Source organism: Oncorhynchus mykiss, chromosome 1 (genome assembly GCF_057628025.1).
Source record: "Oncorhynchus mykiss isolate SJ-2025 chromosome 1, ASM5762802v1, whole genome shotgun sequence".
In the NCBI taxonomy this organism is placed as follows: Eukaryota; Metazoa; Chordata; class Actinopteri; order Salmoniformes; family Salmonidae; genus Oncorhynchus; species Oncorhynchus mykiss.
Genome location: NC_143022.1, coordinates 90,114,212 through 90,141,784, shown reverse-complemented (window position 1 = coordinate 90,141,784; position 27,573 = coordinate 90,114,212). Strand labels below are relative to the sequence as shown.

Sequence of the window (27,573 nt, the reverse complement as noted above, 5' to 3'; positions counted from 1 at the left end):
CAGTGTTTCCAGGTCTGTAAACTACAGAGATTGGACAGTGTTGCCAGGTCTTTAAACTACAGAGATTGGACACAGTGTTGTCAGGTCTGTAAACTACAGAGATTGTACACAGTGTTGCCAGGTCTGTAAACTACAGATATTGGACAGTGTTGCCAGGTCTTTAAACTACAGAGATTGGACACAGTGTTGCCAGGTCTGTAAACTACAGAGATTGTACACAGTGTTGCCAGGTCTTTAAACTACAGAGATAGGACAGTGTTGCCAGGTCTGTAAACTACAGAGATTGGACAGTGTTGCCAGGTCTTTAAACTACAGAGATTGGACAGTGTTGCCAGGTATTTAAACTACAGAGATTGGACAGTGTTGCCAGGTCTGTAAACTACAGAGATTGGACACAGTGTTGCCAGGTATGTAAACTACAGAGATTGGACACAGTGTTGCCAGGTCTTTAAACTACAGAGATTGGACACAGTGTTGCCAGGTCTGTAAACTACAGAGATTGGACACAGTGTTGCCAGGTCTGTAAACTACAGAGATTGTACACAGTGTTGCCAGGTCTGTAAACTACAGAGATTGGACAGTGTTGCCAGGTCTTTAAACTACAGAGATTGGACACAGTGTTGCCAGGTCTGTAAACTACAGAGATTGTACACAGTGTTGCCAGGTATGTAAACTACAGAGATTGGACAGTGTTGCCAGGTCTTTAAACTACAGAGATTGGACACAGTGTTGCCAGGTCTATAAACTACAGAGATTGGACACAGTGTTGCCAGGTCTGTAAACTACAGAGATTGGACACAGTGTTGCCAGGTCTGTAAACTACAGAGATTGTACACAGTGTTGCCAGGTCTGTAAACTACAGAGATTGGACACAGTGTTGCCAGGTCTGTAAACTACAGAGATTGTACACAGTGTTGCCAGGTCTGTAAACTACAGAGATTGGACAGTGTTGCCAGGTCTTTAAACTACAGAGATTGGACACAGTGTTGCCAGGTCTGTAAACTACAGAGATTGTACACAGTGTTGCCAGGTATGTAAACTACAGAGATTGGACAGTGTTGCCAAGTCTTTAAACTACAGAGATTGGACACAGTGTTGCCAGGTCTGTAAACTACAGAGATTGGACACAGTGTTGCCAGGTCTTTAAACTACAGAGATTGGACACAGTGTTGCCAGGTCTGTAAACTACAGAGATTGGACAGTGTTGCCAGGTCTTTAAACTACAGAGATTGGACACAGTGTTGCCAGGTATTTAAACTACAGAGATTGGACACAGTGTTGCCAGGTCTTTAAACTACAGAGATTGGACACAGTGTTGCCAGGTCTGTAAACTACAGAGATTGGACACAGTGTTGCCAGGTCTTTAAACTACAGAGATTGGACACAGTGTTGCCAGGTCTTTAAACTACAGAGATTGGACACAGTGTTGCCAAGTCTGTAAACTACAGAGATTGGACAGTGTTGCCAGGTCTTTAAATTACAGAGATTGGACACAGTGTTGCCAGGTCTTTAAACTACAGAGATTGGACACAGTGTTGCCAGGTCTGTAAACTACAGAGATTGGACACAGTGTTGCCAGGTCTGTAAACTACAGAGATTGGACACAGTGTTGCCAAGTCTGTAAACTACAGAGATTGTACACAGTGTTGCCAGGTCTGTAAACTACAGAGATTGGACACAGTGTTGCCAGGTCTGTAAACTACAGAGATTGTACACAGTGTTTCCAGGTCTGTAAACTACAGAGATTGGACAGTGTTGCCAGGTCTTTAAACTACAGAGATTGGACACAGTGTTGTCAGGTCTGTAAACTACAGAGATTGTACACAGTGTTGCCAGGTCTGTAAACTACAGAGATTGGACAGTGTTGCCAGGTCTTTAAACTACAGAGATTGGACACAGTGTTGCCAGGTCTGTAAACTCCAGAGATTGGACAGTGTTGCCAGGTCTGTAAACTACAGAGATTGGACACAGTGTTGCCAGGTCTGTAAACTACAGAGATTGGACACAGTGGTGCCAGGTCTGTAAACTACAGAGATTGTACAAAGTGTTGCCAGGTCTGTAAACTACAGAGATTGGACACAGTGTTGCCAGGTCTGTAAACTACAGAGATTGTACACAGTGTTGCCAGGTCTGTAAACTACAGAGATTGGACACAGTGTTGCCAGGTCTGTAAACTACAGAGATTGGACACAGTGGTGCCAGGTCTGTAAACTACAGAGATTGTACACAGTGTTGCCAGGTCTGTAAACTACAGAGATTGGACACAGTGTTGCCAGGTCTGTAAACTACAGAGATTGGACACAGTGTTGCCAGGTCTGTAAACTACAGAGATTGGACACAGTGGTGCCAGGTCTGTAAACTACAGAGATTGTACACAGTGTTGCCAGGTCTGTAAACTACAGAGATTGGACACAGTGTTGCCAGGTCTGTAAACTACAGAGATTGTACACAGTGTTGCCAGGTCTGTAAATTACAGAGATTGGACACAGTGTTGCCAGGTATGTAAACTACAGAGATTGTACACAGTGTTGCCAGGTCTGTAAACTACAGAGATTGGACACAGTGTTGCCAGGTCTGTAAACTACAGAGATTGTACACAGTGTTGCCAGGTCTGTAAACTACAGAGATTGGACAGTGTTGCCAGGTCTTTAAACTACAGAGATTGGACACAGTGTTGCCAGGTCTGTAAACTACAGAGATTGTACACAGTGTTGCCAGGTATGTAAACTACAGAGATTGGACAGTGTTGTCAAGTCTTTAAACTACAGAGATTGGACACAGTGTTGCCAGGTCTGTAAACTACAGAGATTGGACACAGTGTTGCCAGGTCTTTAAACTACAGAGATTGGACACAGTGTTGCCAGGTCTGTAAACTACAGAGATTGGACAGTGTTGCCAGGTCTTTAAACTACAGAGATTGGACACAGTGTTGCCAGGTATTTAAACTACAGAGATTGGACACAGTGTTGCCAGGTCTTTAAACTACAGAGATTGGACACAGTGTTGCCAGGTCTGTAAACTACAGAGATTGGACACAGTGTTGCCAGGTCTTTAAACTACAGAGATTGGACACAGTGTTGCCAGGTCTTTAAACTACAGAGATTGGACACAGTGTTGCCAAGTCTGTAAACTACAGAGATTGGACAGTGTTGCCAGGTCTTTAAATTACAGAGATTGGACACAGTGTTAACAGGTCTTTAAACTACAGAGATTGGACACAGTGTTGCCAGGTCTGTAAACTACAGAGATTGGACACAGTGTTGCCAGGTCTGTAAACTACAGAGATTGGACACAGTGTTGCCAAGTCTGTAAACTACAGAGATTGTACACAGTGTTGCCAGGTCTGTAAACTACAGAGATTGGACACAGTGTTGCCAGGTCTGTAAACTACAGAGATTGTACACAGTGTTTCCAGGTCTGTAAACTACAGAGATTGGACAGTGTTGCCAGGTCTTTAAACTACAGAGATTGGACACAGTGTTGTCAGGTCTGTAAACTACAGAGATTGTACACAGTGTTGCCAGGTCTGTAAACTACAGAGATTGGACAGTGTTGCCAGGTCTTTAAACTACAGAGATTGGACACAGTGTTGCCAGGTCTGTAAACTCCAGAGATTGGACAGTGTTGCCAGGTCTGTAAACTACAGAGATTGGACACAGTGTTGCCAGGTCTGTAAACTACAGAGATTGGACACAGTGGTGCCAGGTCTGTAAACTACAGAGATTGTACACAGTGTTGCCAGGTCTGTAAACTACAGAGATTGGACACAGTGTTGCCAGGTCTGTAAACTACAGAGATTGTACACAGTGTTGCCAGGTCTGTAAACTACAGAGATTGGACACAGTGTTGCCAGGTCTGTAAACTACAGAGATTGGACACAGTGGTGCCAGGTCTGTAAACTACAGAGATTGTACACAGTGTTGCCAGGTCTGTAAACTACAGAGATTGGACACAGTGTTGCCAGGTCTGTAAACTACAGAGATTGGACACAGTGTTGCCAGGTCTGTAAACTACAGAGATTGGACACAGTGGTGCCAGGTCTGTAAACTACAGAGATTGTACACAGTGTTGCCAGGTCTGTAAACTACAGAGATTGGACACAGTGTTGCCAGGTCTGTAAACTACAGAGATTGTACACAGTGTTGCCAGGTCTGTAAATTACAGAGATTGGACACAGTGTTGCCAGGTATGTAAACTACAGAGATTGTACACAGTGTTTCCAGGTCTGTAAACTACAGAGATTGGACAGTGTTGCCAGGTCTTTAAACTACAGAGATTGGACACAGTGTTGTCAGGTCTGTAAACTACAGAGATTGTACACAGTGTTGCCAGGTCTGTAAACTACAGAGATTGGACAGTGTTGCCAGGTCTTTAAACTACAGAGATTGGACACAGTGTTGCCAGGTCTGTAAACTCCAGAGATTGGACAGTGTTGCCAGGTCTGTAAACTACAGAGATTGGACACAGTGTTGCCAGGTCTGTAAACTACAGAGATTGGACACAGTGGTGCCAGGTCTGTAAACTACAGAGATTGTACACAGTGTTGCCAGGTCTGTAAACTACAGAGATTGGACACAGTGTTGCCAGGTCTGTAAACTACAGAGATTGTACACAGTGTTGCCAGGTCTGTAAACTACAGAGATTGGACACAGTGTTGCCAGGTCTGTAAACTACAGAGATTGGACACAGTGGTGCCAGGTCTGTAAACTACAGAGATTGTACACAGTGTTGCCAGGTCTGTAAACTACAGAGATTGGACACAGTGTTGCCAGGTCTGTAAACTACAGAGATTGGACACAGTGTTGCCAGGTCTGTAAACTACAGAGATTGGACACAGTGGTGCCAGGTCTGTAAACTACAGAGATTGTACACAGTGTTGCCAGGTCTGTAAACTACAGAGATTGGACACAGTGTTGCCAGGTCTGTAAACTACAGAGATTGTACACAGTGTTGCCAGGTCTGTAAATTACAGAGATTGGACACAGTGTTGCCAGGTATGTAAACTACAGAGATTGTACACAGTGTTGCCAGGTCTGTAAACTACAGAGATTGGACACAGTGTTGCCAGGTCTGTAAACTACAGAGATTGGACACAGTGTTGCCAGGTCTTTAAACTACAGAGATTGGACAGTGTTGCCAGGTCTGTAAACTACAGAGATTGGACACAGTGTTGCCAGGTCTGTAAACTACAGAGATTGTACACAGTGTTGCCAGGTCTGTAAACTACAGAGATTGGACACAGTGTTGCCAGGTCTGTAAACTACAGAGATTGGACACAGTGTTGCCAGGTCTTTAAACTACAGAGATTGGACACAGTGTTGCCAGGTCTGTAAACTACAGAGATTGGACACAGTGTTGCCAGGTCTTTAAACTACAGAGATTGGACACAGTGTTGCCAGGTCTTTAAACTACAGAGATTGGACACAGTGTTGCCAAGTCTGTAAACTACAGAGATTGGACAGTGTTGCCAGGTCTTTAAATTACAGAGATTGGACACAGTGTTGCCAGGTCTTTAAACTACAGAGATTGGACACAGTGTTGCCAGGTCTGTAAACTACAGAGATTGGACACAGTGTTGCCAGGTCTTTAAATTACAGAGACTGGACACAGTGTTGCCAGGTCTGTAAACTACAGAGATTGGACAGTGTTGCCAGGTCTGTAAACTACAGAGATTGGACACAGTGTTGCCAGGTCTTTAAATTACAGAGATTGGACACAGTGTTGCCAGGTCTTTAAACTACAGAGACTGGACAGTGCTGCCAGGTCTGTAAACTACAGAGATTGGACAGTGTTGCCAGGTCTTTAAACTACAGAGATTGGACACAGTGTTGCCAGGTATTTAAACTACAGAGATTGGACACAGTGTTGCCAGATCTTTAAATTACAGAGACTGGACACAGTGTTGCCAGGTCTTTAAGCTACAGAGATTGGACAGTGTTGCCAGGTCTTTAAATTACAGAGACTGGACACAGTGTAGCCAGGTCTTTAAACTACAGAGATTGGACACAGTGTTGCCAGGTCTTTAAATTACAGAGACTGGACACAGAGTTGCCAGGTCTTTAAGCTACAGAGATTGGACAGTGTTGCCAGGTCTTTAAGCTACAGAGATTAGTTCTACATTGAATCCAAATGGGTTCTACGTAGAACCAAATAGGGTTCTACCTGAAACCCCAAAAAATATTTTCCTATGGAAACAGCTGAAGAACCGTTTAGGAACCCTTCTTTTCTAAGTGTAGCATAATGCCATACTGTATTTGTGTTCATCTTAACTGGACACATTACTGGATTCATAGTCCGTGACTGCACCTGAAATTCCCTTTATAGTGCACTCCTTTAACCTTTATAGTGCACTCCTTCTCCCTTTATAGTGCACTCCTTCTCCCTTTATAGTGCACTCCTTCTCCCTTTATAGTGCACTCCTTCTCCCTTTATAGTGCACTCCTTTACCCTTTATAGTGCACTCCTTCTCCCTTTATAGTGCACTCCTTCTCCCTTTATAGTGCACTCCTTCTCCCTTTATAGTGCACTCCTTTACCCTTTATAGTGCACTCCTTCTCCCTTTATAGTGCACTCCTTCTCCCTTTATAGTGCACTCCTTCTCCCTTTATAGTGCACTCCTTTACCCTTTATAGTGCACTCCTTCTCCCTTTATAGTGCACTCCTTCTCCCTTTATAGTGCACTCCTTTACCCTTTATAGTGCACTCCTTCTCCCTTTATAGTGCACTCCTTTACCCTTTATAGTGCACTCCTTCTCCCTTTATAGTGCACTCCTTTACCCTTTATAGTGCACTCCTTTTCCCTTTATAGTGCACTCCTTTTCCCTTTATAGTGCACTCCTTTACCCTTTATAGTGCACTCCTTTACCCTTTATAGTGCACTCCTTTTCCCTTTATAGTGCACTCCTTTACCCTTTATAGTGCACTCCTTTACCCTTTATAGTGCACTCCTTTTCCCTTTATAGTGCACTCCTTCTCCCTTTATAGTGCACTCCTTTACCCTTTATAGTGCACTCCTTTACCCTTTATAGTGCACTCCTTTACCCTTTGTAGTGCACTCCTTCTCCCTTTATAGTGCACTCCTTCTCCCTTTATAGTGCACTCCTTTACCCTTTATAGTGCACTCCTTTTCCCTTTATAGTGCACTCCTTCTCCCTTTATAGTGCACTCCTTCTCCCTTTATAGTGCACTCCTTTACCCTTTATAGTGCACTCCTTCTCCCTTTATAGTGCACTCCTTCACCCTTTATAGTGCACTCCTTCTCCCTTTATAGTGCACTCCTTTTCCCTTTATAGTGCACTCCTTTACCCTTTATAGTGCACTCCTTTTCCCTTTATAGTGCACTCCTTCACCCTTTATAGTGCACTCCTTCTCCCTTTATAGTGCACTCCTTCTCCCTTTATAGTGCACTCCTTTACCCTTTATAGTGCACTCCTTTACCCTTTATAGTGCACTCCTTCTCCCTTTATAGTGCACTCCTTCTCCCTTTATAGTGCACTCCTTTACCCTTTATAGTGCACTCCTTTACCCTTTATAGTGCACTCCTTTTCCCTTTATAGTGCACTCCTTTTCCCTTTATAGTGCACTCCTTCTCCCTTTATAGTGCACTCCTTCTCCCTTTATAGTACATTACTTATGACCAAAGCCCAAGTAGGGTGGCAGGTAGCCTAGCGGTTAAGAGGTTGGGCCAGTAACTGAAAGGTTGCTGGCTCGAATCCCCGAGATGACTAGGTGAAAAATCTGTCGATGTGCCCTTGGCCAAGGCACTTAACCGTAGTTGCTCCTATAAGTTTCTCTGGATAAAAATGTAGGGCACTATATAGGGTCCCATTTGGGACGCATTCCTTGACTGTAGGTTAACCCTTATTAAAGGTGACTGCTTGGAAAACCCATGCACTAAACCAGCCAGCTACTTAGAAAATATCCTTTTAAGAACTTATCAGAGCTCCACCGCCTCTCTGGAACATCCAGCAGAGTAGATAGATACACTTTGTAAAGCTATTGATTATTATCACCCTAATGTGAAAATCCATTCGCAAAGGAAGACACAAGCTTTTTCCCCCAGCAGGATTTCCATTTCATTAACTTCTCCCTTTTACTTCCTTGCTGTTCTTCACTATCTTTCATCTCTCCACTGTTGCCTCTCAACCGATCCCTGAGACTGTGGAGCAGACCTGGGTTCAACTAGTATGTGTTTTCTTTCACGTACTTTGAGTGTTTGATTTGAGCCTGCCTGTAGTGCCAGCTAGGTGGGGTTTGCACTTTTGGTACTATTATATTGGTCCCGTTGCTCTACGCCAGGTCAATCAGGCTCATTTGAAATATTTGAAAGAAAACAGATACTATTTGAAACCAGGTCTGATGCCCTGAAGTTTTGTATCCTTTACACACATCTGTGCCAACATGATCCTTACTGTGCTGGCCATATCAAACGCCATCCTTTCAAACAAGAACAAGTGTCCAGCAACAACGGTCCATGTGAATGACTAACCAGGCCAGTGCAGTACAGCTCGGCACGGCTCAGTAGTGTGAAACGAGTATTAGAGTACTGTATGTATGGGTCTAACCTTCCTCTACACAGCAGGACCTGTCACACTGTATGTCTTATATGCTTCACAGGAGGTTGGTGGCACCTTAATTGGGGAGGACGGGCTTGCGGTAATGGCTGGAGCGGCAATCAGTGGAATGGTATCAAACACATCAAACACATGGTTTCTATGGTTTCCTTGTGTTTGATGCCATTCCATTAGCTCCGTTCCAGTCATTATTATGAGCCGTCCTCCCCTCAGCAGCCTCCTGTGATACGCATGTATTATGTATAACTATAATGTTATATATTATATATAACATATTGTGTCTATATCTTACCATCATCACACAGCAGGCCCTGTCTTCCGTAAGGGCAGAGACACACAGCTTCCTGGTGGGACTTGGGGATACAGGTGGCTCCGTGACCACAGGGGCTCCACTCACAGGCTGTGAACTGGCAGAGCCGACCAGAGTAGAGAGGAGGGCACTCACAGAACCAGTCCTCTGCATCACTATACACAGGGAGAGATAGAGACAGACACACACAGAGAGGAGAGATCATTAGGACCAAGGGGAAATGGACCCTGGTAGTTCTAGTGATGTGTTTCTATCTAGGAGAGAGAGAGAGAGAGAGACACAGAGAGAGAGAGAGAGAGAGAGACAGAGAGACAGAGAGAGAGAGAGAGAGAGAGAGAGAGACAGGGAGACAGAGAGACAGAGAGAGAGAGAGAGAGAGAGGGAGAGAGAGAGAGAGAGAGAGAGAGAGAGACAGAGAGAGAGAGAGAGAGAGAGAGAGACAGAGAGACAGAGAGAGAGAGAGAGAGAGAGAGAGAGACAGAGAGACAGAGAGAGATAATCAAAAAATCAACAACTTCATGAATGAAAACACTGTATTAAACTCTGTGATGAATCAATAGAGACGAGTTAAGACATGAACAATATCTCCATCAGTCCCAGATGGAACACATCCAGTATGAATCCATACTGGAGCTCTGCAGAAAGGAGCTGCCGCGTTAGAAGGATGGACTGGCTGGTTGAGGAGATGGACAGGTGTTATGTCATAGATTTAATTCAGATAACACATCAGATTCAACAGCAGGTGTGTGTGTGTGTGTGTGTGTGTGTGTGTGTGTGTGTGTGTGTGTGTGTGTGTGTGTGTGTGTGTGTGTGCGCGCGCGGCATGTACATATGTGTGTGTGTGTTCTGCCTCTTTCAGCTCCTTACAAAAATGTAAACACATCTGCGCTTTCAGTGAATGCAGATAATAACCACTGTCCCAAACGGCACCCTATTCCCTATGAGTCCTGGTCAAAAGTAGTGCTCTATATAGGGAATAGGGCACCATTTAGGATGCACATAATAACCTGCAGGAAACCAATGATTGGGAGTGGTTGAGCAAACATATGGCCCAAAAAGTATACACATGACTCTCCTACCCCAACCCCTTCTCCTTTTCTCAATTCATATTCATGCGGTTGCTTTATCTCTGGGTTGGAGAGGAAGTGGAGGCTAGGCTAGTCATATTATTTACACTTCATAAGCTCCTCTGTAAGAGGCACACACTTTTCAAAGGTATAATATCAGATAGAGAAGGCATTGGTGGGGTTTCACGTCTATAAATGAATAATGGGCCGTGAGCAGCCAGCACTGCGGGATGTATTTTCCTTCACTTTCTCCTCCAGAAACGGGCTTCTAGAAATTAAATATTTACCTTCTGTCGCTGGAATTTAGAACTGTTGGAATGACTGTATGGAACGCGGCTTAGAAGGAAGGGAAATAGACTGTAAAGTCGAGTCTTGTTTTCAGCATAAATGTCACACTGACTGTTAACGGTGGTAAATATTATCAGTCAAATAGCATCCTAACCCCTAATATAGTGGCCCTACTTCTGCCACTATTTCTGTCACTACTTGAGAACTTGAAACAGCGAGTGTCCTCTTTGATGATCTTCTTCATCTCCTTCCATGTGGTGGTCAGTGTGATCATGACGGTCTCGTCCCAGCTTCAGGTCAAAGGAAGTGCACTACATAGGGAATAAGGAGCCACTTGGGACGCGGGAATGAATGACCCAGTAATGTTTCTCAATGTGAACAGACGTAATTCACACACTTATTTAAATAACAGCTGATGACTTGTTACAATGAATATTAAACTAAATTATGACATAGTGGGCAGTACATTTTCCTTTTAGGAATTTGCTAAACGTTTTAATCTATTTTCATTAAAATATTAATGATATTTATTTAACATAGTAAATGTAACATAGTAAATGTTACCATATTAACATGTTAATCTCATGTGTACTGTAGATCTAAGACAGTGGCAGGTCACAGGAAGCTTCTGAAACACCACCCTAACATAGATATTATGCATAATACTGTATGTAGTGCACTATATAGGGAATATGGTGCCAAACTTAGTGCACTATATAGGGAATATGGTCCCAAACTTAGTGCACTATATAGGGAATATGGTGCCAAACTCACTGCACTATATAGGGAATATGGTCCCAAACTTAGTGCACTATATAGGGAATATGGTCCCAAACTTGGTGCACTATATAGGGAATATGGTCCCAAACTTAGTGCACTATATAGGGAATATGGTCCCAAACTTGGTGCACTATATAGGGAATATGGTCCCAAACTTAGTGCACTATATAGGGAATATGGTCCCAAACTTAGTGCACTATATAGGGAATATGGTCCCAAACTTAGTGCACTATATAGGGAATATGGTGCCAAACTCACTGCACTATATAGGGAATAGGGTGCCAAACTTAGTGCACTATATAGGGAATATGGTCCCAAACTTAGTGCACTATATAGGGAATATGGTCCCAAACTTAGTGCACTATATAGGGAATATGGTCCCAAACTTAGTGCACTATAAAGGGAATAGGGTGCCAAACTTAGTGCACTATATAGGGAATATGGTGCCAAACTTAGTGCACTATGTAGGGAATATGGTCCCAAACTTAGTGCACTATATAGGGAATATGGTCCCAAACTTAGTGCACTATATAGGGAATATGGTCCCAAACTTAGTGCACTATATAGGGAATATGGTCCCAAACTTAGTGCACTATAAAGGGAATAGGGTGCCAAACTTAGTGCACTATATAGGGAATATGGTCCCAAACTTAGTGCACTATGTAGGGAATATGGTCCCAAACTTAGTGCACTATATTTAGAATATGGTCCCAAACTTAGTGCACTATATAGGGAATATGGTCCCAAACTTGGTGCACTATATAGGGAATATGGTCCCAAACTTAGTGCACTATATAGGGAATATGGTCCCAAACTTGGTGCACTATATAGGGAATATGGTCCCAAACTTAGTGCACTATATAGGGAATATGGTCCCAAACTTAGTGCACTATATAGGGAATATGGTCCCAAACTTAGTGCACTATATAGGGAATATGGTGCCAAACTCACTGCACTATATAGGGAATAGGGTGCCAAACTTAGTGCACTATATAGGGAATATGGTCCCAAACTTAGTGCACTATATAGGGAATATGGTCCCAAACTTAGTGCACTATATAGGGAATATGGTCCCAAACTTAGTGCACTATAAAGGGAATAGGGTGCCAAACTTAGTGCACTATATAGGGAATATGGTGCCAAACTTAGTGCACTATATAGGGAATATGGTCCCAAACTTAGTGCACTATGTAGGGAATATGGTCCCAAACTTAGTGCACTATATTTAGAATATGGTCCCAAACTTAGTGCACTATATAGGGAATATGGTCCTAAACTTAGTGCACTATATAGAGAATATGGTCCCAAACTTAGTGCACTATATAGGGAATATGGTCCCAAACTTAGTGCACTATATAGGGAATATGGTGCCAAACTCACTGCACTATATAGGGAATATGGTGCCAAACTTAGTGCACTATATAGGGAATATGGTGCCAAACTTAGTGCACTATATAGGGAATATGGTGCCAAACTTAGTGCACTATATAGGGAATATGGTCCCAAACTTAGTGCACTATATAGGGAATATGGTGCCAAACTTAGTGCACTATATAGGGAATATGGTGCCAAACTTAGTGCACTATATAGGGAATATGGTCCCAAACTTAGTGCACTATATAGGGAATATGGTGCCAAACTTAGTGCACTATATAGGGAATATGGTCCCAAACTTAGTGCACTATATAGAGAAAGGGGTGCCATTTCAGACGTATACACAGTGTTTAGGGTCAGCAGGAACTAATGATGACACGATCATCAGCTGTAAGGTCCGTGTCCTGCTTTATGGACCTCCGTTAAACATCAATTCCATTCTGATTGAGCTTTAACACACTGCTCAGTCAGCTGGTAGGCTTTAAGTGTTAACCACTCATGTGGCTCCTGCAGGATTAAGTGACCGCCACTCTCTTCACTGGCAACTAAATGTGTCTGACCTGTTATCTAAAAACTGCCACATGATGGTATGTCTGACCTGTTATCTAAAAACTGCCACATGATGAACACGTATGTCTGTGTTAAAACGTGTTCATTGTAATATACAGTACATAGTCTACTTTAACAGGGGCATGTTGGATTTGTATACAAAATACACTATATATACACAAAAGTAAGTGGACACCCCTTCAAATGTATGGATTTGGCTATTTCAGTCACACCCGTTGCTGACAGGTGTATCAAATCAAGCCATGCAATCTCCATAGACAAACATTGGCAGTAGAATGGCTTTACCGAAGAGCTCAGTGACTTTCAATGTGGCACCGTCATAAGATGCCACCTTTGGGGCGGCAGGGTAGCCTAGTGGTTAGAGTGTTGGACTAGTAACCGGAAGGTTGCAAGTTCAAATCCCCGAGCTGACAAGGTACAAATCTGTCGTTCTGCCCCTGAACAGGCAGTTAACCCACTGTTCCTAGGCCGTCATTGTAAATAAGAATTTGTTCTTAACTGACTTGCCTAGTTAAATAAAGGTTAAATAAAAAAATGTTTTAAAAAAAGCTACCACCTTTCCAATAAGTCAGTTCGTCAAATTTCTGCTCTGATATAGCTGCCTCGGTCACCTATAAGTGCTGTTATTGTAAGTGGAAACAACAACGGATCAGCCATGAGGTGGTAGCCCACACAAGCTCATAGAACGGGATCGCAGAGTGCTACAATGATTAGCGTGTAAAAAAATTCTGTCTTCGGTCGGAACACTCACTACCGAGTTCCAAACTGTCTCTGGAAGCAACGTCACCACAAGGACTGATCGGGAGCTTGATGAAGTGGGGTTCCATGGCCGAGCAGCTGCACACAAGTCTAACATCACCACACGCAATGATAAGCGTTGGCTGGAGTGGTGTAAAGTTTGCCGCCATTGGACTCTGGAGTAGTGGAAACGCATTCTCTGGGGTGATGAATCACGCTTCACCATCTGGCAGTCCGACGGACGAATCTGGGTTTGGCAGATGCCAGGAGAACGCTACCTGCCCCAATGCATAGTGCCAACTGTAAAGTTTGGTGGATGAGGAATAATGGTCTGGGTATAAGTGAAATCTTTATGCTACAGCATACAATGACACCCTAGACAATTCCATGCTTCCAACTTTGTGGCAAATGTTTGGGGAAGGCCCTTTCCTGTTTCAGCATGACAATGCCCCCGTGCACAAAGCGAGGTCCATACCGAAATGGTTTGTCAAGATTGGTGTGGAAGAACTTGATTGGCCTGCACAGAGCCCTTACCTCAACCCCATCAAACACCTTTGGGATGAATTGGAACAGGCCAAATTGCCCAACATCAGTGCCCACCCCCTCTAATGCTCTGAATGGGCTGAATGGAAGCAAGTCCCCGCAGCAATGTTCCAACATCTAGTGGAAAGCCTTCCCAGAAAAGTGGAGACTGTTATAGCACATAGCTATTACATAGAAAATGTCTGTAAGAAGACAAAGATAGCGTATCTCTCTAAGATAAGCAGATGTCTGCCAAACCCCAATACCATGATGACCTTATTATATCGGACATTCGACTCTGTCTGTGTCCCAAATGGCACCCTATTACATGTATAGTGCACTACTTTTGACCAGGGGTCTGGCAGGGAATAGGGTCCCATTAGGGAGTCAGCCTCTACTAATGAAGTGGCAGTTGTAAGGCTCAGATCTAAAGACATGTCAGATGATGACTGCAGTCCAATACACTCTGTGAAATGCTGCCATGGTCGTTATTTGTCATTAATACAATGAGTGTGGTGATTGATTATGTAGACAGACAGACAGGATAATGTAGTAGACATCACCCAAGCCATTTGTCTATATATGGGGGTTGTATATTTTCCAATAGGATGTTGTGTATTTCCAATAAGATGTTGTGTATTTTCCTATAAGCTGTTGTGTATTTTCCAATAGGATGTGGTGTATTTTCCTATAAGCTGTTGTGTATTTTCCAATAGGATGTTGTGTATTTTCCAGTAGAATACTGTGTATTTTCCAATAGAATGCTGTGTATTTTCCAATAGGATGTTATCCATTTTCCAATAGAATGCTGTGTATTTTCCAGTAGAATACTGTGTATTTTCCAATAGGATGTTATGCATTTTCCAATAGAATGTTGTGTATTTTCCAGTAGAATACTGTGCATTTTCCAATAGAATGCTGTGTATTTTCCTATCGGATGTTGTGTATTTTCCAATAAGATGTTGTGTATTTTCCTATAGGATGTTGTGTATTTCCAATAAGATGTTGTGTATTTTCCAATAGGATGTTGTGTATTTTCCAGTAGGATGTTGTGTATTTTCCTATAGGATGTTGTGTATTTTCCTGTAGGATGTTGTGTATTTTCCTATAGGATGTTGTATATTTTCATATAGGATGTAGTGTATTTTCTAATAGGATGTTGTGTATTTTCCAATAGAATACTGTGTATTTTCCAATAGGATGTTGTGTATTTTCCTATAAGCTGTTGTGTATTTTCCAATAGGATGTGGTGTATTTTCCTATAAGCTGTTGTGTATTTTCCAATAGGATGTTGTGTATTTTCCAATAGGATGTTGTGTATTTTCCAGTAGAATACTGTGTATTTTCCAATAGAATGCTGTGTATTTTCCAATAGGATGTTATCCATTTTCCAATAGAATGCTGTGTATTTTCCAATAGGATGTTATGCATTTTCCAATAGAATGTTGTGTATTTTCCAGTAGAATACTGTGTATTTTCCAATAAGATGTTGTGTATTTTCCAATAGGATGCTGTGTATTTTCCAATAGGATGTTATCCATTTTCCAATAGAATGCTGTGTATTTTCCAGTAGAATACTGTGTATTTTCCAATAGGATGTTATGCATTTTCCAATAGAATGTTGTGTATTTTCCAGTAGGATGTTGTGTATTTTCCTATAGGATGTTGTGTATTTTCCTGTAGGATGTTGTGTATTTTCCTATAGGATGTTGTATATTTTCATATAGGATGTAGTGTATTTTCTAATAGGATGTTGTGTATTTTCCAATAGAATACTGTGTATTTTCCAATAGGATGTTGTGTATTTTCCTATAAGCTGCTGTGTATTTTCCAATAGGATGTGGTGTATTTTCCTATAAGCTGTTGTGTATTTTCCAATAGGATGTTGTGTATTTTCCAGTAGGATGTTGTGTATTTTCCTATAGGATGTTGTGTATTTTCCTGTAGGATGTTGTGTATTTTCCTATAGGATGTTGTATATTTTCATATAGGATGTAGTGTATTTTCTAATAGGATGTTGTGTATTTTCCAATAGAATACTGTGTATTTTCCAATAGGATGTTGTGTATTTTCCTATAAGCTGTTGTGTATTTTCCAATAGGATGTTGTGTATTTTCCAGTAGAATACTGTGTATTTTCCAATAGAATGCTGTGTATTTTCCAATAGGATGTTATCCATTTTCCAATAGAATGCTGTGTATTTTCCAGTAGAATACTGTGTATTTTCCAATAGGATGTTATGCATTTTCCAATAGAATGTTGTGTATTTTCCAGTAGAATACTGTGTATTTTCCAATAAGATGTTGTGTATTTTCCAATAGGATGCTGTGTATTTTCCAATAGGATGTTATCCATTTTCCAATAGAATGCTGTGTATTTTCCAGTAGAATACTGTGTATTTTCCAATAGGATGTTATGCATTTTCCAATAGAATGCTGTGTATTTTCCAGTATAATACTGTGTACTTTCCAATAGGATGCTGTGTATTTTCCAATAGGATGTTATGCATTTTCCAATAGAATGCTGTGTATTTTCCAGTAGGATGTTGTGTATTTCCAATAAGATGTTGTGTATTTTCCTATCGGATGTTGTGTATTTTCCAATAAGATGTTGTGTATTTTCCTATAGAATGTTGTGTATTTCCAATAAGATGTTGTGTATTTTCCAGTAGGATGTTGTGTATTTCCAATAAGATGTTGTGTATTTTCCAATAGGATATTGTGTATTTTCCAGTAGGATGTTGGGTATTTTCCTATAGGATGTTGTGTATTTTCCTGTAGGATGTTGTGTATTTTCCTATAGGATGTTGTATATTTTCCAATAAGATGTTGTGTATTTTCCAATAGGATGTTGTGTATTTTCCAATAGGATGTTGTGTATTTTCCTATAGGATATTGTGTATTTTCCAGTAGGATGTTGTGTATTTTCCTCTAGGATGTTGTATATTTTCCTATAGGATGTAGTGTATTTTCTAATAGGATGTTGTGTATTTTCCTATAGGATGTTGTTAATATCTGTTATGTGTGTTGTGTGGTTTTCACGCACTACTTTCAGCCTGAACTTTAGATTGTTTATGTGCTGCATGGCGCTGAACAGTAGTTACTTGAACTGCATCTTACAATACATGATTGTCTGGAAGGCATTACATTTACAGTATGTGGTTAGAGTTCAGAATGACGTTGTGTATATTGACGTCTTATTCCACCACTGCAGGGCCAGCGATAAACATCCTAGAGCTTCAGCTGGGCAGTACTACATACAGACACGTTCTTAATCTTTTGACTCAGTGCCCAGCCAAAACGTAAAGTTACCACTGTTACGGTGACTAAGGCCAACTAAACAGCTAAAGTTTCCCTGTAGCAGTTTCAGCGAGTCAAAGCTGCAGAATCCGAAGCGGGAAACCGTGCTAGATGGATGGGTCATGATTCTGTTGAACCGAGAACAAAACCTCATGGCCAGCTATAACCGTCCACCTCCGCTTTACATTTCCCTGCTATGATTCAGCAGGGGTTTGTTTCAACAGGGTTATTTGACATGTTTTATAAAATCACCCGTGGTACTGACAGCTTATTATTTTTACTCGTCAAATGTGTGTGTGTTGGAGAACACTGTGAAATATGGAGAACTTTTTAACCCAGTTTGATCATGACCTCGGTAGCTATGCCTCACAGTGACTCAATTTGACAAGTTTCAGGGAGTGAATGTATGGTATAGTTTTATAATGTAGGGTGCAGTTTGTGTTTCATGAGGAAAATGAATGTATCATTGAAATGAATACTGCATTCTGAATCCATTCTGAATGCAAAGTAAAACCTTTGGGCGGATATTTTTTGCCTTAGTACATTTTATCTCAAAAGTGTATGCACTAAGTAGGTGATCAAGCCAAACTGACTAAGGCAATAGACTACAAAGCTAAATCCCATCAAGAGCTGCATTTAAAACACCAACTTGCACTTAATTTGAAGCCTTGAGACAACTGAGACATGGGATTGTGTATGTGTGCCACTCAGAGGGGGAATGGGCAAGACAAAAGATTTAAATGCCTTTGAACGGGGTGTTGTAGTAGGTGCCAGGCGCACCGGTGTGTGTCAAGAACTGCAATGCTACTGTTTTTTTTTACGCTCAACAGTTTCCTGTTTGTATCAAGAATGGTTCACCACCCAAAGGACATCCAGCCAACTTGATACAACTGTGGGAAGCATCAGAGTCAACATGGGTCAGCATCCCTGTAGGGGGGTGCAACTCTATATTAGAAAGGTGTTTTTAATGATTGGTATACTCAGTTTATGACATTGGGCACCACACAACTTGATTACTGAGAGCTCATCTGACAGAGATATCATGTGCAGGCCAATCCATTATTCAGTAGTTAATCTGCTACTCAACAGATTAAATATGTAGCCTTTAATAATGAATAGCAGTGCGTTTGTTTGTGAGGTTCCTGTAACGTTCTTGTCCTTCTATGGTAGAGGAGACTACGAGAAGTCCTTTATGTGTGGAACGGTGTGTTTGTGTGTGTGGAACAATGTGCTTGTGTGTGTGGAACGATGTGTTTGTGTGTGTGAAACAGGGTGTGTTTGTGTGTGTGAAACAGGGTGTGTTTGTGTGTATGGAACGGTGTGTCTGTGTACGTGCATGTGTGTCGGTTCACACACAGATACTATGATATGTGTGTATGTGATTTACATATTCACAACAATCACTAAACATAAACACACTTTGTAATCAAATGATTGCGTGAAGGTAAAATGGGAAAACCCTTTTGTTACCACCCATATTTAATGTAATCAAGCCTCTGATTACAGCAATTAAGAACTAAGGTATGTGTCAACCCTACCACATCCCCTTATCCATCCACACCTTCACTACATCTGGTAGCCATTCCACCCCAGCCAGCCAGCCAGTCAGGCACCAGCCAGCCACCAGCCAGCCAGCCATCAGCCAGCCAGCCAGTCAGCCATCAGCCAGCCAGCCAGCGAGGCACCAGCCAGCCAACCAGCCAGATGCCAGCCAGGCACCAGCTAGCCACCAGCCAACCAGCCAGCCAGTCAGGCAGCCAACCAGCCAGCCAGTCAGGCAGCCAGCCAGGCAGCCAGCCAGTCAGGCAGCCAGCCAGCCAGTCAGGCAGCCAGCCAGGCAGCCAGCCAGTCACCAGCAAAGCAGAGTTTTAACAAGACTTCTTCTGCTGCTTTATTAAAGAAGGTAACAGTTTACAATAAGGTTCCTCAAGGATGTATTCGAAGTCCCTTATCTTTTGTGTGGATTCCTTGAATTTAGGACATTTCAAAACACAACAAACAGAATGAACATACCCATACAATAACTTATTAAAACAGTAGCCAATGTATCTATAATTCAACTCCTACACTTCTTTTGAATGTATATGTCCTCCAGAATTCAAAGACGTTTCTGCAACCAACTCTTTAATGAGTCATTTTCTTTCTGAAGTATCCTTAGGGGAACGTTGTACATCATCACTATAGGCTGCAGCATTGTCTGATTATAGGCCTGAGTTCCAAATGGTACCCTTTTCCCTTTATAGTGCACTACTTTGGACCAAAGACCTATGGGCATAGGGTGCCATTTGTAGGGAATAGGGTGCCATTTGGGACGTATACATAGTCTTTGTTGGTTCCTCATTGAGAATTCGGCCTAATGATTATTCCTAGGACCTTGAGTTGTTTCTTTTATAAACTACAGACAATGTGCAATGTTCAGTCTTAATAATAATAATTATTATTCACTGCAGGTAGATTGTATGTTTTCAAATTCTATAAGAATATATATATATATATATATATGTATGTTTTATATAGAGCTTTTTATTACAAGTAGAATCCAAAGATGCTGAGCCGTAGACATTTATGATAAAACACAATTCTATCATTACATCTCAGTAATATGCAAATGTCGACAGGCTGTAGAAGACAGAACGATGACATTAAGACAGGAAGCAATCAAATCGCCAGCCATTATGCCCACAGCCAATACTTTAACCATCTGGTATTATGCCAGAGCCACCCGGGTCAATTGACTGAATGAAGATTGCTCTGTGAACTCTCTATAACCCTACACCAGCTATGGGGTCCAAGAGGGTTTGGCACCGTGATGGACTATAATTCACACTCATAATTAACAACGCTGACTGACGGTAGAGCTTTGCGTATGATGATCTGACCACAAAATATTATTAACCTGATTTTGTTCATTTGTGTTAAGTATTCAATTAGCAAAAATATATTTTAAAAATTGATTAACGATGTCAGCGTGTAGAGGGTAGAGACTCAATGTAACCTTAGCTATTTACTGAATTACCTACCAGGCTAGGATCCTGGTCAAAGACTCTTAAGACAGTGGATTGAAACATGGCTGATAGTATGAATGGTATTACTGTTAAGATAGTGGACTGAAACATGGCTGATAGTATTACTGTTAAGATAGTGGATTGAAACATGGCTGATAGTATTACTGTTAAGATAGTGGATTGAAACATGGCTGATAGTATTAATGGTATTACTGTTAAGACAGTGGACTGAAACATGGCTGATAGTATTAATGGTATTACTGTTAAGATAATGGACTGAAACATGGCTGATAGTATTAGTGGTAAGACTGTTAAGATAATGGACTGAAACATGGCTGATAGTATTAATGGTATTACTGTTAAGATAGTGGACTGAAACGTGGCTGATAGTGTGAATGGTATGACTGTTAAGATAGTGGACTGAAACATGGCTGATGGTATGAGTGGTAAGACTGTTAAGATAGTGGACTGAAACATGGCTGATGGTATGAGTGGTAAGACTGTTAAGATAGTGGACTGAAACATGGCTGATAGTATTAATGGTATTACTGTTAAGATAGTGGACTGAAACATGGCTGATAGTATTAATGGTATTACTCATAAGATAGTGGACTGAAACATGGCTGATAGTGTGAATGGTAAGACTGTTAAGATAGTGGACTAAAACATGGCTGATCGTGCTAATGGTAAGACTGTTAAGATAGTGGACTGAAACATGGCTGATAGTATTAATGGTATTACTCATAAGATAGTGGACTGAAACATGGCTGATAGTGTGAATGGTAAGACTGTTAAGATAGTGGACTAAAACATGGCTGATCGTGTTAATGGTAAGACTGTTAAGATAGTGGACTGAAACATGCCTGATAGTGTTAATGGTATTTCTGTTAAGATAGTGGACTGAAACATGCCTGATAGTATGAATGGTATGACTGTTAAGATAGTGGACTGAAACATGGCTGATAGTATTAGTGGTATGACTGTTAAGATAGTGGACTGAAGGGCCTCCCGGGTGGCGCAGTGTTTAAGGGTGCTGTACTGCAGCGCCAGCTGTGCCATCAGAGTCCCTGGGTTCGCGCCCAGGCTCTGTCGTAACCGGCCGCGACCGGGAGGTCCATGGGGCGACGCACAATTGGCCTAGCGTCGCCCGGGTTAGGGAGGGCTTGGTCGGTAGGGGTGTCCTTGTCTCATCGCGCACCAGCGACTCCTGTGGCGGGCTGGGCGCAGTGTGCGCTAACCAAGGTGGCCAGGTGCACGGTGTTTCCTCCGGCGCATTGGTGCGGCTGGCTTCCGGGTTGGATGCGTGCTGTGTTAAGAAGCAGTGCGGCTTGGTTGGGTTGTGTATCGGAGGACGCATGACTTTCAACCTTCGTCTCTCCTGAGCCCGTACGGGAGTTGTAGCGATGAGACAAGATAGTAGCTACTACAACAATTGGATACCACGAAATTGGGGAGAAAAAGGGGTAAAATTTTTTTAAAAAATACATTTTAAAAATTAAAAAAAAAAGATAGTGGCTGATAGTATTAGTGGTATGACTGTTAAGATAGTGGACTGAAACATGGCTGATAGTATTACTGTTAAGACAGTGGACTGAAACATGGCTGATAGTATTAATGGTATTACTGTTAAGATAGTGGACTGAAACATGGCTGATAGTATGAATGGTATTTCTGTTAAGATAGTGGACTGAAACATGCCTGATAGTATGAATGGTATGAATCAATACACTGCGATATGGCCGGCCCTCTAGCCTCACATTACCATTAACCTTGATGTACCTGGACCTTCATTAAGAGTCCATTACTACTAATCAATGTAGGAAGATTTAAGTTTTTTAAGACCATTAGGTGACATTAAATAGAGCTGGTTAATTCAGTCTTTTACTTTTAGCTCTCAAAGACAGTATTTCAAAACACTAATATTGTTTTAAAGACGACTGAAATATCCACATGGTCATATCCTACCTGACACAGGTGCCTCCATTGCGGCAGGGCAGGTGCTGACAGACAGGTGTGTCACAGTTGTGGATGTTCCTCCCTCCCAGTGCCTCTCCTGCTATGTAGATGTCCTTATTGTTGACCTGCAGCTCCCTGATACAGCCTACAAAACCCGTCACCTCCCTGGTGCTGGCAGGCTGATCCCTATGGGAGGGGACGTCCCCCAGGAATATAGGCCCCAACGCTACCTGGAAGGATGTCACAAAGACAAATGTATGCACATGTTCAAAGGCAGGTAGCAGGGACACACACACACACACACACACACACACACACACACACACACACACACACACACACACACACACGTTATCAGCAATGCCTGTTTAGTCTTCTATATACAGTCCATGTGCTTCACTGCATACTTCATTACATCACAGTTCCATGTAAATTACTACAGACATTTAGTCAGTTATGATATACACTGACTGTACAAAACAGACTGACCAGGTGAATCCAGGTGAAAGCTATGATCCCTTATTTATGTCTCTTGTTAAATCCACTTCAATCAGTGTAGAGGAAGGGGAGGAGACAGGTTAAAGACTGATTTTTAAGCCTTGAGACACGGATTGTGTATGTGTGTCATTCAGAGGGTGAATGGGCAAGACAACAAATGTAAGTGCCTTTGAACGGGGTCTAGTAGGTGGTGCCAGGCGCACCGGTTTGTGTTAAGAACCGCAACGCTGCTGGGTTTTTCACACTCAACAGTTTCCCGTGTGTATCAAGAATGGTACACCAGTCAAACAACATCCAGCCAACATGGGCCAGCATCCCTGTGGAAAGCTTTTGATACCTTGTAGATTCCAGGCTCCAATGAATTGAGGCTGTTCTGAGGGCAAAAAGGGGGGGGTGCAACTCAATATTAGGAAGGTGTTCCTAATGTCTGGTATGCTCAGTGTAGACAAGACCTGCTATGGTAATCAACAATACAAATCTTCAGGTAAGGTAAAGTGTGCCTACGTCACAAATGGAACCCTGTTTTCTACATAGTGCACTACTTTTAGTGCACTACTCTTAGTGCACTACTTTTGACCAGAGCCCTATGGGAAGTAGTACATTATTTTGGGAATAGGGTGCCATTTAGGATGCAAATCAGGTGTTTTCGGGATGTGAATCCAGTGAACCGACAACTTATCCTCCTCAATTTAAAGCTGCAATAAGTACATTTTCTGGGCAACCCGACCAAATTCATAGATATGTCATTCTCATTGAAAGCAAGATAGATCTGTTCTATGTGCTCTATTTCTATGCATCCCAGTCTTAAGTTTAGTCTTTGCTCCTTTTAATTTCATTTTTTTACACCAGCTTCAAAACAGCTGAAAATACAATATTTTTAGATATAGAAAATATATTTCAAAGCTGTTTAGTGATTCTCTACACAATACTTGCTTGTTTTGTTACATAAACTCAAATTAGGTGAACTATTTACATTTTAGCAAACCAGGAAATGGTGGAGCACTTTCTGCATAATAATAATCTATAACAAGTGAGCTATAATTGTTTTGCTACAAAAAATAATATTGAAACTCAAGTATGTTTGAAATCATTCATGCTAGACATGTTAGGCTTCAGAGTTATAACCTGAGGTATTTTCAGTTAGATAGATATGTACACTGAGTGTACAAACAGTAAGAACACCTTAATATTTAGTTGTACCCCCCCCCCCCCCTCAAACATTCTTGATACACACAGGAAACTGTGTAGCATGAAAAACCCAGCAGCATTGCAGTTCTTGACACAAACCGGTGCACCTGGCTACTACTACCATACCCCGTTCAAAGACACTTAAATATTTAGCCTTGTCCATTCACCCTCTGAATGGCACACATACACAATCCATGTTTCAATTGTCTCAAAGCTTAAAAAGCCTTCTTTAACCTGTCCTCTTCTCTCATTTACATTGATTGAAGTGGATTTAACAAGTGACATCAATAAGGGATCATAGCTTTCACCTGGATTCACCTGGTCAGTCTATGTCATGGAAAGAGCAGCTGTTCTTCATGTTTGTATAATGCATGTTTGTATAGTCCAGGGTCCATAGAGGCCACTATATAGGAAAAAGGGTGCCATGAAGCTCTTGAGTAAGATAACTGGGTTTACCTCTGACACAGGCTGGAACAAGGATTCCTCCTGACGTTTCACTGTTCCATTATCTACTGCTATTTCAATCATACATGACCCTCCACTCCTACCGACAGGCAGCCCATATCTGTGGAGAGAGAGGGAGGGAGGGAGGGAGGGAGAGAGGGAGGGAGGGAGGGAGGGAGGGAGGGAGGGAGGGAGGGAGGGAGGGAGGGAGGGAGAGAGAGAGAGAGAGAGAACAAGAGAGAGAGAGAGGTCAGGAGAACGAGAGAGGGGGAAAGAGAGAAAAAGAGAAAAGAAAGAGGAGAAAGAAAGAGAGGGTTGGGAGAAACAAAGGAGAGAGAGAAAGGGGAGGAGGACATGGATAGAGAGAGAGAGAGAGAGAAATAAACACCAGAAGAGAGAGCAAGAGGAAGAAAGAGGGACAGCAAGGGAAGGGAAATCTCATAAGAATATGCGGTATTCACAATAAATCCATTTAAGCATGAAAATTATGCAGACTTGGAGAGAGGCGACTAAGAGGAGGCTGAGAGGAGAGAGAGGGCTCAGTAATGGAGCTAGTGTAACTGTCTGTTGGTTCCAAATACACTGTGATTGTGTTCCAAAAGGCAACCCTATTCTGTACAGATGCAGGATCTTGATTTGATCACTCTTTTATTACTGAGAATGTTCCTGCACAGCAGGAAACGCAGATAAGCTTTGTGATTTACATACATTTACATAAATTCACTGAAAACCCAAGGTTATATTAACAGTATTACACCTTTTATGTAGCCTACTTTTGGCCAAGTACAAGCCTAACCACTGATCAAGCACTATTATGGACTAAACGTTCAAATCCTGTTTCTGCAGGATTATTTTGCTGTGAGAATCCTGGTCAAATTAAGACTCTCCATCTGTACATAGCGCACTACTTCTGACCAGGGCCTATAGGGCTTGTAGGGAATAGGGTGCCATTTGGGACATAGTCTCTGTATTGCAAAAACACTCTGCTGCCATTCCATAAACAGAGAGCCTGGACACGAGCCCTGGTCAAAACTAGTGCGCTATGTAGGGAATAGGGTGCCATTTGAGAACAGCTCTGTAATTTTCATGGCTCTTTTAACTAGCACAACATAAGGGAGAGTAATGGGTTGTTTGCTGTCAGTCTAGCATCAATGGAAAATGAGGATAAAATGAAATGCATTATGGTTTCTCCTTCATCCTCTGTCAAAAGAGGGAACCACTACTAGAGGTATTGGCAGGTACCAGTGAATGAACAAACAGCATAATGGGCCCTAAAAATAACACCCCAGTTAACATGTGAGCTGTACTACCACTGACATTGTTAACATGTGAGCTGTACAACCACTGAGACAGTTAAGATGTACTGCCATTACAACCACTGAGACTGTTAAGCTGTACTGCCATTACAACCACTGAGACTGTTAAGATGTACTGCCATTACAACCACTGAGACTGTTAAGCTGTACTGCCATTACAACCACTGAGACTGTTAAGCTGTACTGCCATTACAACCACTGAGACTGTTAAGCTGTACTGCCATTACAACCACTGAGACTGTTAAGCTGTACTGCCATTACAACCACTGATACTGTTAAGATGTACTGCCATTACAACCACTGAGACTGTTAAGCTGTACTGCCATTACAACCACTGAGACTGTTAAGCTGTACTGCCATTACAACCACTGATACTGTTAAGATGTACTGCCATTACAACCACTGAGACTGTTAAGCTGTACTGCCATTACAACCACTGAGACTGTTAAGCTGTACTGCCATTACAACCACTGAGGCTGTTAAGCTGTACTGCCAATACAACCACTGAGACTGTTAAGCTGTACTGCCATTACAACCACTGAGACTGTTAAGCTGTACTGCCATTACAACCACTGAGACTGTTAAGATGTACTGCCATTACAACCACTGAGACTGTTAAGCTGTACTGCCATTACAACCACTGAGACTGTTAAGATATACTGCCATTACAACCACTGAGACTGTTAAGATGTACTGCCATTACAACCACTGAGACTGTTAAGCTGTACTGCCATTACAACCACTGAGACTGTTAAGATGTACTGCCATTACAACCACTGAGACTGTTAAGCTGTACTGCCATTACAACCACTGAGACTGTTAAGCTGTACTGCCATTACAACCACTGAGACTGTTAAGCTGTACTGCCATTACAACCACTGAGGCTGTTAAGCTGTACTGCCATTACATCCACTGATACTGTTAAGCTGTACTGCCATTACAACCACTGAGACTGTTAAGCTGTACTGCCATTACAACCACTGAGGCTGTTAAGCTGTACTGCCATTACAACCACTGAGGCTGTTAAGCTGTACTGCCATTACAACCACTGAGGCTGTTAAGCTGTACTGCCATTACAACCACTGAGACTGTTAAGCTGTACTGCCATTACAACCACTGAGACTGTTAAGCTGTACTGCCATTACAACCACTGAGAATGTTAAGATGTACTGCCATTACAACAACTGAGGCTGTTAAGCTGTACTGCCATTACAACCACTGAGACTGTTAAGATGTACTGCCATTACAACCACTGAGTCTGTTAAGCTGTACTGCCATTACAACCACTGAGGCTGTTAAGCTGTACTGCCATTACAACCACTGAGACTGTTAAGATGTACTGCCATTAGCCATTACTACATAAACACCTTAAACGAGGAAGCAGGTGTGTGTGTGTGTGTGTGTGTGTGTGTGTTGCTACATGTGTATCCAGTGCAGTAGATCAGTCTAAACTCCAGAAGAAAAGCATAATAAATAGAAGGCAGCCTCTCCTACCTCCCTCCACACACTGGGGTTGGTCCTAATGGCACCCTATTCCCTACATAATGCACTACATTTACCAGAGCCCAATGTCATATTCCCTACATAATGCACTACATTTACCAGAGCCCAATGGCACCCTATTCCCTACATAGTGCACTGCATT

At 42.0% G+C, this 27,573-nt stretch overlaps 1 protein-coding gene across 1 annotated transcript in view; it reads right to left on the bottom strand.

Moving 5' to 3' along the window:
• The window catches only part of eys (EGF-like photoreceptor maintenance factor), a 193,233-nt gene that overhangs the window by 69,074 nt on the left and 96,586 nt on the right, over positions 1-27,573 (bottom strand). The window contains exons 4-6 of the mRNA XM_090181729.1: positions 24,625-24,733; positions 22,492-22,712; positions 8,866-9,038 (exon numbers count right to left, since the gene is read on the bottom strand). Of these exons, the coding sequence (XP_090037855.1) occupies positions 8,866-9,038; positions 22,492-22,712; positions 24,625-24,733 (503 nt within the window). The remainder of the gene's footprint in view (positions 1-8,865; positions 9,039-22,491; positions 22,713-24,624; positions 24,734-27,573) is intronic.